At 36.2% G+C, this 15,601-nt stretch overlaps 2 protein-coding genes, 1 non-coding gene and 1 pseudogene across 3 annotated transcripts; 3 read left to right on the plus strand and 1 right to left on the minus strand.

Moving 5' to 3' along the window:
* Positions 1-1,163: 1,163 nt before the first annotated feature.
* On the plus strand, positions 1,164-7,393 carry LOC120205849 (probable LRR receptor-like serine/threonine-protein kinase At1g56140). The gene is made up of 24 exons (XM_039205635.1): positions 1,164-1,290; positions 1,355-1,544; positions 1,861-1,932; positions 2,060-2,131; positions 2,297-2,368; positions 2,603-2,674; positions 2,759-2,830; positions 3,060-3,134; positions 3,258-3,329; positions 3,420-3,488; positions 3,591-3,662; positions 3,782-3,844; positions 3,958-4,020; positions 4,241-4,285; positions 4,445-4,506; positions 4,585-4,907; positions 5,143-5,338; positions 5,428-5,567; positions 5,667-5,891; positions 5,971-6,181; positions 6,343-6,574; positions 6,670-6,820; positions 6,899-7,236; positions 7,324-7,393. Exons 1-24 carry the CDS (start codon positions 1,164-1,166, stop codon positions 7,391-7,393), a joined length of 3,084 nt encoding a protein of 1,027 aa, XP_039061566.1.
* Positions 7,394-7,513: 120 nt separating this feature from the next.
* On the minus strand, positions 7,514-7,595 carry TRNAS-AGA. Its single transcript has one exon. It is a non-coding gene; the product is annotated as a tRNA-Ser (tRNA).
* Positions 7,596-8,151: 556 nt separating this feature from the next.
* LOC120205814 lies at positions 8,152-8,538 on the plus strand. The gene has a single exon (XM_039205609.1). The coding sequence runs from the start codon at positions 8,230-8,232 to the stop codon at positions 8,440-8,442; it is 213 nt and encodes a 70-aa protein (XP_039061540.1). The 5' UTR covers positions 8,152-8,229; the 3' UTR covers positions 8,443-8,538.
* Positions 8,539-10,593: 2,055 nt separating this feature from the next.
* LOC120205946 lies at positions 10,594-15,248 on the plus strand (annotated as a pseudogene).
* Positions 15,249-15,601: the final 353 nt, after the last annotated feature.

A 15,601-nucleotide genomic window follows, 5' to 3' on the forward strand; every position in this document is an offset into this window, starting at 1 on the left:
AGTTAGTTCTTTGAATGATATTGTTTTTGAAGTAGAATTTTCAACAACGTTCAGTGAAAAATCATCATGATCAAGACTGAAGAAAACCGACCCCAGATTCCCCCCCCCCCCTTTTTGGCGTAGAGCCTGCATTAATTAAGTTGCATGTTGGCGAAGTCCAGGGTCAGCCGCCAAAATATAAAACAAGCTTCCAAATAAGAGTATTTAAGGAATATTAACTTAACAGAAATGGAGGAAAAAGGGTCTGGATGCATGATTGTGCAAGACTCAAAACCGTGAACGGCAGGATTCGATCGCAGAGGGCAGAGCCCACATGATTTCTAGTCATGCCCGATAACCACTCCGGCACGTCCACTGCTTTGTTAGAGAAATTTACATTTTATATTGTTCTTATAGTCATCTCTTTGTCAGTAACTTTCTTCTGCGTATTACTTTATGCTGGGTATGGTTGTTCACTTCACATGAACTGGTTCACATTTTTCTATCACGACAAAAGTAATAATTAGTATAAACTCAAAGGTGAAAAGGAAAAAAGAAAAACACAATCATAAAATTGCTAATCCGATGCCTAGAAGAATACCCTGCAAAAAATGCAAGCAACTTCAGCTTCCTCTCTCGTTTAGGAGGTTTGGTAGAGGTGATAGCATTTCCATGGTACTCTGCTAATTGAAGCATCTGCAAGGTTAGCCGCCAAAAAAGAAACTACTGTTTTGAGAAATTTGCAGAAGCAAACCCCATCTAGTTTTCCAATTTGTTGGTTTTTCTAAAGTATTAATTGTTTGATGTGATTTCATGGCCCCTGGCATCATCCCCCCTGGGTTCGCCTTTGTTCATGAGCAGGCTTGTAACGTAGACTTGAGGTGGACTTTGATTATTCCTACTTGTAGATGATTGACTAGAATTTTTATATTAGAGGTGAATTTTTAAAATTTTATTGAAAAAAATTATAAAATTTAATAGAAGAAAACATTTTTTTAATAAAAATATATTAAAAAATATATTTAAAATATATGATAATTTAAAAGGAGAAAATTTTCCCACAGATAGTCATTCAGTTCACACTAGGCGCTGTGCATTAAAAGGAAAAATGATAAACTTGAGGTTCTGTAAAGGCTCCAAACAATTCCCATCGAAGAAGAAAAAGAAGCAATTTGGTTGCAGAGATGCTTTCAAAGCTCACGAAGCCATTACTGTCTTCTTCGAAATGTTTTCTCTTCTTCTTCATCGTTGTTTTGTTTTGGTGCAGCCAATCCATTAAAGCACAGAATGCTGCCACGGATCCTTCCGAGGGTACTCCCTATCTCCCTCTTTCTCTCTATACATCTTAAGATGAATCCTTGTTTTAATGAAACAGTGAAGGCATTGAACTCAATCTTCCGACAATGGGATACACAAGCTGGGAATACATGGAATCACAGTGGAGAGCCATGCAATGGAGTTGCTCTCAACCAAAATGACTCAGTGTTTGAGGATCCTTCCAATAACCCTACTATTAGACGTGATTGTTCTTTCAACACCAACACTCTTTGCCACATTACTCGACTGTATGCTTTTTCTCTCTCATTCTTCTCCAATATTTTTAATCCATTATTATACCATTAAGGGTGAGTATTCGATCTACTCGAGTTAAAAAATTTATTTAACGATTTATATTTTATAACTCAAACTTTATTTGAATTTTTCTAAATCGAATTGAGTTTCTATTTAAATTTAATTGTAATATTCATTATGTTACAATACTAATTGATTTCAATTTAAACGAATTTTTATAACCATATACGATATACATATATATTTCGTTATTAATGCTACTTAATACATCATTTGAAGTCGTAATGTTTTAAACAATTGTTGTTGCAGGAAGGTAGTTGATCTAAATAGACGAGGAGAGATACCAAAGGAGCTTTTGGATTTGACATTTCTGAATTACTTGTAAGAATTTTTCTTTTTTCCCCCTGTTTTATCTTCACCTTTGATTTTGAATATTTTGCAAATGAATACAAATATTTTAATGTTTATGGTAAATGGAAAGTAACTGATGATGTCTTTTGAGATGCAGAAAAATTGATCAAAACTTCTTCTCTGGTCATTTGCCAGCATTCGTTGGAAATATGTTGAGACTAGAGTTTCTGTGAGTCCCAACAATTACTAATCATATATACATAAATACTTCTATTTATTCACTAATTATATCATTAATATTAGTTGAGTCCCAACAGTTGGCCTAATGGCCATGGGTTAATGTGTTTATGCTTTAGTTTTGATCTGCAAATCTTTGGATTATATATTTGTATAGGTCCATTGCATTCAACGATTTCTCAGGAAGCATTCCAAAGGAGCTTGGAAATCTTAAGGAGCTACGTATGCTGTAAGAATTGGAAAATAAATGACTCTTTCAACCTTTTTTGTCACCATGATCATAAAAAGGATCCAACTTTTCTTTAGTAATGCATTTTATGAAAATTATTTTTCAAAATCTGTTTTCAGTTAAAAAAATAACCTTTAGTTTCAATAGTAAATTTTTAGTTTTACCTTATCACTTGGTGTTTTATGAAATAAAATTGGGTTTTTCAAAATTTCTTCAAAGATCAATGTCATGCAGGTCTTTGGGTAATAATAATTTCTCTGGAACACTGCCTCCAGAACTTGGTAATTTAACCAAACTTGAAGATCTGTAAGTTCTAACTCTCTTTAGTTGATTGTGCTTACAAGTTTACCTTTATATCATAACACAACATTTGGTTCATGAATTTGGCAGATACATCAATAGGTGCAAACTGGGTGGTGACATTCCCTCAACATTTGCTAATCTTATCGAACTGCGAACTGTGTAAGAAATACCTTTCTTTATGCTTATTGCCTTCTCTCTTTTAGTCCTGTCAGGATGAACCGAGGGGCTGACGGGCAGTTATCTTCTGAAAATTTCAAATTCTCATATAATTTAAGTTTCTTTCTTTATATTTTCTATTGATAATCTATTTTTGTCCTTTAAAATTTTATACGTCCGTCCCTAGGTCATGCCAATTGCCTTAATAACAGTAGGCCCTCTTGAATTTCAGGTGGATATCTAAAAATGGTTTCTCAGGCAAAATACCAGACTTTATTGGCAATAACTGGACAAAGCTTATAGAATTGTAATCCATCAAAACACATTGGTTATGATCTTCATACAAGTTCTCTCGGATTCAGGCATCAAGAAGGATAGATTTGGCTGGATTTTTCATCAGTTTTGATTAGTCTGTCGAATGTTTATACAGGAATCTCCAAGGGAACTCTTTTGAAGGACCAATACCATCCAGTTTTGCGAACTTAACCTCACTGGCTACTCTGTAAGTAGAGATATCTTGTTTTTCTGCAAATTCATATGTGATACACGTATGTAAATATGTAGTTGTTTTTTGTGGTTGTATATCTTGTAGGAAAATTGACGGTATATACAACGGGAGTTCTCTTGGTTTCTTAAGAAATCTAAAGAACCTGCATGACTTGTGAGTTGCACATAATCTATACCTCCTGTATTCATCTGTTTTTTTTAATCTAAATTTATGGATTGGCAGATTTATTTTTCCATTCTTTTTATCTTCCTATAGGGATTTGAGTTTCAACAACTTAACATGCACAATTCCAAGTGAAATGTTTACGATGGATTCTGTCAAATACTTGTAAGCTACCGAAAAGAAAACCATTCCCTTCGATAGTTGAAAATCTCAGAGCTTAAGTCAGTTTCATCTTTAGAATTCTGGGTTTGGGCTCATGTCTCTCTTGCTATTGAATTGGCTAGGTTTCTTGGAAATAATAGTCTCGCAGGTGCCATTCCCAACCAACCAACTACTCTTCATACCATGTAAGTCATTCTTTCAACCTACAATATTTTGCTGCCTCCAAAAATTTGTGCTCCAATCATCAAGCAGCAACATCTTCCATACTCGCTTTCTGCTAATATACTTCTCTGTGCAGAGATTTATCATACAATTTACTGTCAGGAGACTTGCCTTATTGGGCAGACAAGATCCCACAACTGTATGTAAATCACGGTTCCATCTTAACTTTGCTTTCTAACTTAAGTCAATTCGAAGCTTATGCCATTTTTTGTTGCTCAAATTGAGCTTACAACATGTGCTTTGTTAGTTAAACTGTTGATGGTTAGTTAGCAATCGGCTAGAAATCAATGTGTATGCATACGTGTATCTTGCAAGTTAATTGATACAAATAAGACATTGTTTCATGGAATTTTATGTAGGAACTTGGTCGGCAACAACTTCACACTTAATAACTCAAACATAAGGTGAGTTCTTGTCCCACAGCCTCCTGATTTTTTGCTCTCCTGTTCATTTTTCCATATTAGTTATAACTGTATAACCTTCTCAGTGGAATTCTTGTACGTCTAGGAAACCATACATGCTTTTGAAGTTCCTAATCCATAAATTGCTTTGAAATTTCTCAGGCTTTTACCAGGATCAGAATGTCTTAAAAGACGGTTACCATGCAATAGAAATGCTCCACGATGTACTAGATAAAACTTTGGATTTAATCATGACTGATTCTTAATACTTTGCTAACATATTTCAATGTTGGTATTGCAAGATGCAAAGTTCTCAATCAAGTGTGGTGGCCAACAGACGATTTCTGATGGGATATTATTCGAAGCTGATAACAAATTTCTTGGCGCAGCAACATATGATGTAACTAGCACACGGAAATGGGAAGTTAGCAATATAGGCGAGTTTGCAGAACAACAAAATCAGAATCAGACTTCAAGACTATTCCCTGGATCACTCAGATACTATGGCCTAGGCCTTGACAATGGAGACTATACTGTAAACTTGTCTTTTGCAGAAATAGGATTCCCAAATGAAGCTTCTAAATCCCGGAGTGGAGCAAGGCGTGTTTTTGATGTTTATATTCAGGTAATATGTCAGAAAAGTATTCGAACATGTTCTGACCGTTTTCATTTTTATTTTTTCTCATATGCCAGTGAGTCAAACACCGGTTCGAGGAAGGTTCGGGCATGTCTGTGCTTCATATTATGATAGATATCATACAATTTATTCTCCTTGTTCCGGTGTTTCTATGATCACAATTATTCATTTAATCCTACATTAGAAATTTCGTTGCTATAGTATCTCATAAACACTTCATCAGGGAACCCGGCGATTGAGGGGTTTCGATATATCTAAGGAGGAAGGTACTGTTGAGAAAGCAATAACTAAGAGCTTCACAGCTAAAGTAACAGGGAACCATCTTGAAATTCAGGTACTTTGGGCTGGTAACGGGACTTCTACCTTTCAAGAAGAGGGTATTTACGGTCCATCCGTTTCAGCTATTAGTGTTGTTCCAAGTAAGATAACACTCACAAAACTTTATGCGAAATATGGTTCGTGTGCTTATTTTCTGTTTTCTGTTTCCAATACATCTATTTTCTCTCAGACGCATGGACTGTAGGTAAGATACCGCCTAAAGAGAAGAAATGGACAACATTGATTGCTGTTATTACAGTTTCTGTTGTGGTATTGGCTTTGATACTTATATGTACTATTATTTACATGAGGAGCAAAAGAGATGATGAGGTGAAGGAAGGTGAGCATCAGTTTTGTGTTAATATATATTATATAATCGCATCAGTAATCGTATATCGGAAAAAGGTGCAGCTTCTGATCTCTGTTTAGTATCAATGGAGTTTTCAAAGTTCAAGAGTTCTCAAAGTAAAATCTAGTCATTTGCATTTCATTGCTCCAACTTACAGCCTACTAATTGCCTTACTTGACTCTGCAGCGCCTCTTGATATTGGCACCAGACCGAGCACATTTAGTTATTCCAAGTTAAAAGCCGCCACCGAAGACTTCAATCCTTCAAACAAATTAGGAGAAGGGGGTTTTGGAGCTGTCTACAGGGTATAATTTGTTCTACAGTTTTTGGGGTGCAAAAATTATAATGATTGCCTGAACTTTACTAAGTTGGATTACCTTATAGGGTACATTTTCAGATGGGAGGGTGATAGCTGTGAAACAACTTGCAATCTCATCTAAGCAAGGAAAGAGTCAATTTACTGCTGAGATATCTACCATATCAGCAGTGCAGCATCGCAATCTTGTCAAGCTACATGGATACTGCATCAAAGGGAAACGGCATCTTCTCGTTTACGAGTATCTCGAAAACAAAAGCCTCGATCAAACACTATTTGGTACAATCACATTGTAATAACGCTTTCATGCATAAAACTTAGGAAGAATGGACTTGAATCACATGATTAACAAGGAAAATGTGATGAAGAGCAGTTGAATTTTTTCCATTGTTGATTACTCATTACTGAACAAATTGATAAGGTTTTGATGCTATATGCAGGACTCAGCGACTTGCATCTTGATTGGCCAACACGCTTCAACATCTGCTTAGAAACTTCAAGAGGATTAGCTTATCTTCATGAGGAGTCTAGGCCGAGGATTGTACACAGAGATATTAAGGCAAGTAATATTCTACTTGATGCAGAATTGTGCCCCAAAATATCGGATTTCGGATTAGCAAAGCTATATGATGACACAAAAACGCACGTCAGCACTCGGGTTGCTGGAACTATGTAAGCCTCTTTAGATTTTAATTCATAAATAGTTCATGAAACGTGATTTAATTTATGTTGAACACTCTTTAAATGTGATTTAATTTATGTTGAAGTGGCTACTTGGCACCGGAGTACGCATTGCGTGGGCATCTCACTGAGAAAGCTGATGTTTTTAGCTTTGGTATTGTTGCCTTGGAGATTCTCAGTGGTAGACCCAACTCTGATAACAGCTTAGAGGATCATAAAATATATCTTCTTGAATGGGTAAGTATTAGGCAATCCTTTTTTTCATTGCCTTGAAAAGAATATTAAATTCATCTTCATTCTATACAATGTTTCCAGGCATGGACTCTACATGAAAAGAATCGAAGTCTAGATCTAGTTGATCCAAATTTAGCAGAGTTCGATGAAAATGAAGCTCTCCGAGTGGTCATGGTGGCACTTTTGTGCACTCAGGGATCACCGTCGATGCGGCCACCCATGTCCCGTGTAGTGTCTATGCTTGCTGGAGATATTGAAGTGAGCGGTGTTATAACTAGACCAAGTTATCTTACTGACTGGAGTTTTAAAGATTTAACAGGCGAGAATGAGATTGTCTCCGAATATGCCGTGGGCCAAGAGGAAACACCGATTCTATTTCCAGTAAATGTCAATGATTTCAGTGACATTACTGCTGGAAGGTGAGAGGTTATGTCCTTCCATATGTCTTCTGTACTTGAAAGAAGATCACTGTCATACAAACACGATAAGAACATTTGGAAAAATAGGACAATGGTTCACGGAAGAGAGGCTAGAACATTGGCTGATCCAGAACTCGGCAACAATACTCGGCCATAAAGACAATGGTTGCAAATTGCAGTCGCTGTTATGATCATTCATCATTATCGTCATTCTCAATCCAATGTTTTAGAAGCAATAAGATGGCGTTAACTTTATTTGACATAAAAATAAAAGAAACGTGAACGGCAGGATTCGAACCTGCGCGGGCAGAGCCCACATGATTTCTAGTCATGCCCGATAACCACTCCGGCACGTCCACTTTTTGACTGCTAAATTCTTATTTTATTATATTATTTTAGTTTTTGTCAACCTCAATATTATATATTTTTATTCAGCTTCCGGCCTAAAATCCGAATCAATTTTTAAGATAATATTTACATGTAACTGAATTCGACATAAATATAAGTATGTTTCTTATTTTTGTCAAATAAAATAGAGTTGAAAAAAAATAAAGAAAATATTATTGTAATTATTTTTAAATATATGAGATAAATATAATATTATCTTATATCAAATCGATAATTTTTTATTATAAATCCAATCTGATGGGACCGTATTTTTTAAAAAAATCTCACTTGACATGCAACTGAATTTTCAACAACAAAATAAAAAATCAATTATATAAAATCATGTCGAGTCAGAATCCATAGGATAAAAAGGGAAAACTAGCCGTTGCAGGCTTGAACGTTGAGCTGAAGACCGTTGGCACTTAAAAAGGCATCTACCATGTAGCTCTGACCCTCCACTCCACCCTGGACAGAACTAGAAACCTCTCCATTAGTTAAGAATCCGAAACCGTCTTTATAAATATTGTCCCTCCGAATACTCTCTTTCAGACAAAGCAAACAAGAATTTTTACACACACAGAAAATTTGGTAAGAGCTGAAGCTAATATGGGTATGGTTATAGTCATCTCTCTGCCACTAATTTTCTTCTGCATATTACTTGGTGTTGGATGTTTCTTCTTTGGAAGAGCTAAAGGCCGACAAGATTTCCGCACCAATCCTCGGGTTTACGGCGTCCCAGCTCCGCCATCGGGAGCAGCAACCACCTCTTTCCCATCTCCTCCACACGCCAAGGCGCCTGACAATTTATCCAATGTCTGATATTGTCATCACTCATCTCAGATTTGAATTTGCACCCAAGGCCCAAGATTGGATTTCATATCTGGTTTCTTTAGAAAATTGTTTCTTCGTTTTGTTTTATCGATTGTGTGTGTATATATATATATATGCGTGTGAGATTTTTTAAAGACATGTTGTATTGGTTGTTGTACATTGGTTATCAATAAGATTTATAGAAGCTATAAATCTATACCTTTTGATCTAAATTTTCTTTGTTTTCCCTGGTTGCTTGCAAATACGTTAGCAAAAACTTTTAGGATAAACTAGCTATTGATTACTTGCCTATTATTTATCTTCTGTTTTAGTCATAAATTATTATTTTGGAGATTATTTTTCCAAAATTACATATAATATTGTGTTTTACTTATCCTAAAGAGAAATTAATAATTTTTTAACGATTGATGTGCAAAAATAGAACCAAAACATAACGTTAGGTATAATTTAAGAAAATAATAGTCAAGTGACCAAAGTAAAAATTAAGTAGCAAGTGGGTGACCAAATAGGTAGTTTACCCAAGCTTTATTAAACGAATCAAAAGATATTACAGAAAGATGGGAAATTCTTGTTCCAACTCTAAATAAGAACAATGAGAGAGAATTACATGTATGCGTATTCTGTAAAAAACTCCAAACCAGAGTAAACTGTATGTAAAAAAAATCTAAAATTACATGCCTTAATTACAATTCAGGCCGTTAGTTTGATTATTTGCAGCTTGCAGACTCTTCCTTGCACCAGCAGATCCTTATCATCATCGCGATGTAAGCCTAGTTTAAGATTGTGTCGAGATCTATACACGATAAACCATTCTGACTTCGATCAGAGAGGTGTGTGGAATCCCGAGGTCAGTTTCTTTCTCTAATTTATTAAATTTTAATTCTTCGCCTTTTTTTTTCTTCTGTTCATTATATTTAGAGAAAACTAGAGAACAAAGAATAAAAGCAAATAGTTTTTTTATTCATTCGAGAGTGGGAAGTGTTTTGGATATAATTTTCGATGAAATTAGAGCTCCAAACGTTCGATATCCAAATTTAGGAATTCTGGGAATCGCAATCCTTGAATTTGGTTCTCTTTCGAGTGGGTTCTTCGTGACCTAGGTTTTTCGGTGCGTTTTTTTCTTTCTTTTCTCGTTCCTTTCGTTAGCTTTGCTGCAATTGTTAACTGATAAATGTTACGTTTTTAAGTAAAATTGTAGATCAGTTATAGATTTTCCCTATAGTTTGCTTTTAAAAATCCCATCTTTCATGTGGTTTGTTCGATTTTCTCTCTATTTTGTATATTCTATGATTTTTTCCCCTTTTTTTATAGGAATTCAACATGCTACTTTTAATGGAACTATTATTTCCAAAATACGACCATGTGATTTTCCGACCCGATGGATATACATATAGGTATAAAATGGTCATTATTTAAATGTCAAAATATTTTTCGCTTTCAATCTATAGTTCCATGTAATGATAATGAGATTTTTCCCGTGTTCTTTGTGGTGGGCAATACTTAATATTAGGTTTCTTTTGTGGTGTATGCCTTTCTAATTAACTTCATTGTACTATTAAAATGTTGAAGATCCTCATCTTGGAATATGATTGAGAATGTTGGGATTCCATTAGAAATAAGATGGAATCACTAAAAATGCTTTTTCAGTATGTTTCAATATCAAAATTAGGTCCTAACCTTATCAATAACTTTTATGAGAGATTTAGTTTACAAAACAGGCTCCAAGACGTGAATCTAGGATCTGTTCCCTAACACTCCCATCCCCTGTTGCAGGAACCCTAGCTACTATATTTTCAAATTATTGCAAGGAGTCCATCTTATGTTTTCTGTAATTGGATGTTTTTGGTTGTATTATTATGAGGTTGAAATTGAAACTGTTAAAGATCTCAAGAAGAGGTGTAGTATGCAATTATGCATTGCTACTTTATGATTGGCTGTTAAACTGAAATGAAGGAATTGTTGAATGTTTTCCTTTGGATGCATCATACATAGGACATTTTTTTCCTGCATGTACTCACATTATTTTTCTATCACTGATCAGAACAATAAACAGCTGGTTATGAAGAAATAAAGTCTTGGGGTCCTATAAGGAGTTGTCATTTGTCCTTGGTATTAGTGTTCGGAGATATATATAAACGGCAGGGATGTTACCTGGGGATTCCTCACATCATTCAAAGTCTGATAGTGGGCTTTCTAGAAGTTCTCAGGAAAAGCAAGAGGAAGTAGGTTGTTGGTATTTTTCAAGAAAGAAATAGAAGAAAATTCCCCATCAAGAATGGATGGTATTGGCATACTTGCACAAGTCATACTGTACATTTTTGCAAGATTTGGGCATGAGGCTGAAAGTGTAAGTTCATGGTTTACATTCAGATACATTACTTTTCTTGTTGGATGCAACAAATGCCTGATTTGTGCTATTGAACATGAATATTGTGTTTCATTGGTAGCTGTTCTTACCATGGAGCGGCATTTGAAATGGAAATGGAAGTTAATGTGATTTTGTAGTGCTGGTGAATGCGGACAGGTGTGTCTATTTCCACCTGCGATCAATTTAGGTAAACTTTATAGCATGAAAAACAGAAGTAACTGTTAAGTTTTATTTTAGGCAGAAAGTTCTTAAATTGGGTTATTTAACATGGTTAAATCATAATGTTACAGATTCCTAACTGTTTTAGTGCTGGTATCTCTGTCAAATATACAATTTGAAATCACCTAGTCATAATTCTATAACAGAATGCCGGCAGGTGTCTTTTCCACCTGCGATCACTTTGGGTAAAATTTATAGCATGAAAAACAGAAGTAACTGTTAAGTTTTATTTTAGGCAGAAAGTTCTTAAATTTATTTATTTAACATGGTTAAATCATAATGTTACAGATTCCTAACTGTTTTAGTGCTGGTATTTCTGTTGAATATACAATTTGAAATCACCTAGTCATAATTCTATAACAGAATCAGTATGCTTTCAAAATGGCCAAGTATCTTCATTTCCCTGCCAATAGTGGTCATAGCTGCTATCACCAATACTTCTAGGAAACATCTTCTGGTTTGATAATGCCTTTTTCGTGAGCTTATCCTGGATCTCTGTTGCCTGCTATAGTGACAAAATATTGATAGATGTTTATTTGCAACTAGAATGATGCTGGAGATTATCTTGTGTTCGCACATTGGCACTCTTGCATATGTGTTTTGCTAGTCTGTCATTATGTAGTTATTTGCCTTCTTTTGATACTCATGTACTCTTATCTCTAGCAAAAGAAACTGCATATAAGTGTGTAAGCACATTGTGCGTAATTATCTATCATATATCATTCTTTACATGATTATGGCATTATATTATTGGTAAAGTGTTCTACATCAAACAAACAAGGGGTGTCAGTTGAGCAGTGCTTTTCTTTTGTGACTGCCTAGTCTATCAACAATTTGTCAAACCATGAAAGCATGTCATGTAATTCTTTTACTTTCTACAATCTTGTGGGTCAAAGGAGTTGTTTTGGCATTCTGTTGTCTGATCACAATAAGTTCCGGACTTCTGACATTATGGGTATTCATCTTAAGCGCCTTGATGGAATGAATTTGTCTAAATTTATTATCTGATACAGGCCCCAGGTAACAATAGCCACAGCAATAATCTTTTGTCACCGGTTCTTCATTCGACAATCACACTCGAAGAATGATAGAAGGGTGAGTTATCATTCTCGTTCTTTGGTGAATCTTGTTAAAACTCCTTTAGGTAAATCTTTGTAATATGGATAGAGTAGATTTCCTTTAGAAATCTAAGCTGGCTTTGGCCTTTGATTATGTTTCATTTTGAACTTTTATTCAGTTATCATTTGTTTTGTGTGACATATGATGATTGCATCCTGGAATGCTTGGGGGTGAAAACTGTGAAAAGTGTTATAATTCAAGCTTGTAAACATAGTTCCTTTGGTCAACTTAACCTATCATTGTATTTCTGATATAGACTTTTTGTTAAGAAAGATAGCATTGAGTCTTAATAATTTTTATATCACATTCTTAAATTCATTTCCATGCTTCACAGACCATTGCTACTGTGTGCATGTTCCTTGCTGGGAAAGTTGAAGAGACACCTCGTCCATTGAAGGATGTTATTGTTGTTTCCTATGAGATAATGAACAAAAAAGATCCTGCTGCAGCCCAGAGGATTAAAGAGAAGGTGTTCTTTAAATTTATGGTGCTTTCACCAGTTTATTTGCGTGCCACTTTCTGTTGCTCGAGTTGCCAATTGTCCTCCATGTCATGCCTCTTGCTCCCTGACTTGTGCAATTGTTTTCTTACTGCTCCCACTTGCCATTTCATTTGCTTAATCTTTCGAATTCATTTGGTCTCGTTTGTTTAGTTATATTTTCATCCATTTTGTTGTTCCTCAGATGTATACAACTGATCCTTTAGTTATGTTTTCCTTTTATAAAACCCATTAGCTAAATTTCCCATGCACAATTCTGTACTTTGTATGTGAACTTCATCTTTTTGATGTTAGTCGCAGACTCGCATGTAAAATGTCTAATCTGTTATCGTTCTGTGATATATTGCCAATGTGTGTAAATAACTGGCAGAGATATAACTTTCCATATTTTGGCCTCTTCTCTTTCCTTGTGTCGTAATTTATTCTTCTGTCTCTCTTTAACTCAAAATTCTTACATGGATTCTACAATTTTTCTCCAACAGCTGTGTTTTTGGTAAAACATCTCCCAACTTTTGTTTGCACAATTGTATCCGGAAGAGTGACTTTTTAACCATGATATACGCCACAGGAAGTGTACGAGCAACAAAAGGAGCTAATTTTACTTGGGGAGAGGGTTGTACTTGCAACTTTGGGTTTTGCCTCAATGTTCATCACCCATATAAGCCTCTTGTTGAGGCTATAAAGAAATTCAAAGTTGCACAGAATGCTCTTGCTCAAGTTGCATGGAATTTTGTTAATGATGGGTACATTTAACTGGTGTTTCTTCAAGTGTTTAAAATAATCTCTTCCTGGTGCTCACTTTTGACACACTGTAAAGCGGCTTGCAGGCTGAGGACATCGCTCTGCCTGCAATTTAAGCCCCCTCACATTGCGGCAGGTGCCATTTTCCTTGCTGCCAAGTTCCTCAAAGTGAAGCTCCCGTCAGATGGCGAGAAGGTGTGGTGGCAAGAATTTGATGTCACCCAACGCCAGTTAGAAGGTTGGTGTCCGCTCCATAACTTAGTAACAAAGATCTTGCCAATAGAATTGGTCAGTTATTAAATGTCCTCTTGGAACTGGTGTTGCTTGTGGTTGCTTCTCTTAAAATCAATCCAGTGTGTGATTATAGCTATATGTTTCATGTCTTTCCTTTGGTTTTGGTAGGCAGTCTGCTCATTGCCATGCTTTGTGAAATACCATGGATGCGGTTGTTATTGCTTAGCCGTCTTTTTCTGTCTTTTTTTCATGTTGTTGTAGTTGGATATTCTACTTAGTCGCTGGTTATCTTGCAGAGGTTAGCAATCAAATGCTGGAACTTTATGAGCAAAACAGAGTACCCCCGTCTCAAGGTAGTGAAGTAGAAGGAAGTGCTGGTAGTGACACATCTCATCGAGGTACTGCAAAACATCCTTCTGGAAGTGAGGACAAACAAGTTTCATCACGGTCAGGAGCCGACCACTCAATCTGCTGACAATCATGGGATACCATCAAAATCTGCAGAAAATCAAAGGAAGGATGATGGGAGTGGAGAGATGGGTAGTGTTATTACTGATCACGAGATAGATATGGAAACCAAGGATAATCAACATTCTGAGCAATTGCACCAGAAGGAGAACGCCAGGGAAGTCTCAAATAAATCGAAGTCTGGAATGGAGCGAACTGGGGGAGAAGACCAGGAAAGAACCGATGGAAGAAATGAAACTGCTGAAGCAGGTGAGTGGATAGATGATGGACCATCACGTAAGGCTGGCAGTTTGGTTGCGCGATACTTGGACACTAGGGAAGGGCCAGTGCCCAGTTGGCCAGTCTCCCAAAGAAGCTATTAAAATCGACAAGGATAAGGTGAAGGCTGCACTTGAGAAAAGAAGGAAGTCTCGTGGGGAAACAATGAAGAAAAAAGATGTCATGGATGAAGACGACCTCATTGAGAGAGAACTGGAGGATGACATCGAATTAGCTGTGGAAGACGAGAAAATCAAGAGAGAGCATCGACAGAGCTGGTCTAGGAATGAGAATCAAGACCATGTTAAGGATCATGGGGAGATGGGAGAAGGGAACAACTATGATACAAAGGGGCAATCATGTAGGGAATTTGAAACTGAGGGTGCTGAAGAAGGAGAAATGCTGGATGATGCTTCTCCGATGTTCAACAGCCGAAAGCGAAAGGCCGGAAGCCTACCTAACAGGTGGTTGGAAGGGAAGAAGCGCCATGAGTACATGTTACAATCATGACACTATCGAAGATGGACAAAAGACTGGTCGGGGCAGTTATGCAGGTAAAGAACATAAAAGGCATGAACACTAGAATCATTTGTGAAGCAGTAAAAAACTGGTATTTTACTGATATGACCATGCAAGATCCTAAGATCTTTAAATTGGATACTGATTTTTGCCATCGGTATTGATATTTTTGAACTTTGCATCCAAAAATGGTCAGAATGGTCCTTTGGAAACTTGAGACATTGGCAAAATGTAATTAGGATTAGCTCCATTTTGGTTGCCTACAATGGCAGATATGATATCTTGGCTGTAACGGAATGTTAGGAAAGAGGATGTTTCAGTTGCCATAATGGCAGGGGGCTTAATGAGAAGTAAAGTGGCGGTTAATGATTTAGTCTCATATATATGAGAAAAAAAGAGGCAAATTTCCTTAAAATTATAACTCTTTTAGGGTGCATGACCCGACCTGGGTTTGATTTTTAATGTGGAAGTTGCCCATGTTATTTTTAATGTTTTTCTGTAATAAACTTTGGGTTTGATTTTGATGCTTGACACCGCCGCCACCACCTCCCTTTTTCTCTACTGTAATTGCTGTATTAGAAATTATATCACGAGGGAAATTAAGCATAGGGTGACGAAAACGTAGCCTATATAATGATAATCATAATAAGTAAGCTAGCATGACCACACCTAAGCTAGCCTGCTCCATTACCATATCCATGTCGAAAACGGAGGTGCATCAC

Source organism: Hibiscus syriacus, unplaced genomic scaffold (genome assembly GCF_006381635.1).
Source record: "Hibiscus syriacus cultivar Baekdansim isolate YM2019G1 unplaced genomic scaffold, ASM638163v2 tig00013285_pilon, whole genome shotgun sequence".
NCBI classification, from domain to species: Eukaryota; Viridiplantae; Streptophyta; class Magnoliopsida; order Malvales; family Malvaceae; genus Hibiscus; species Hibiscus syriacus.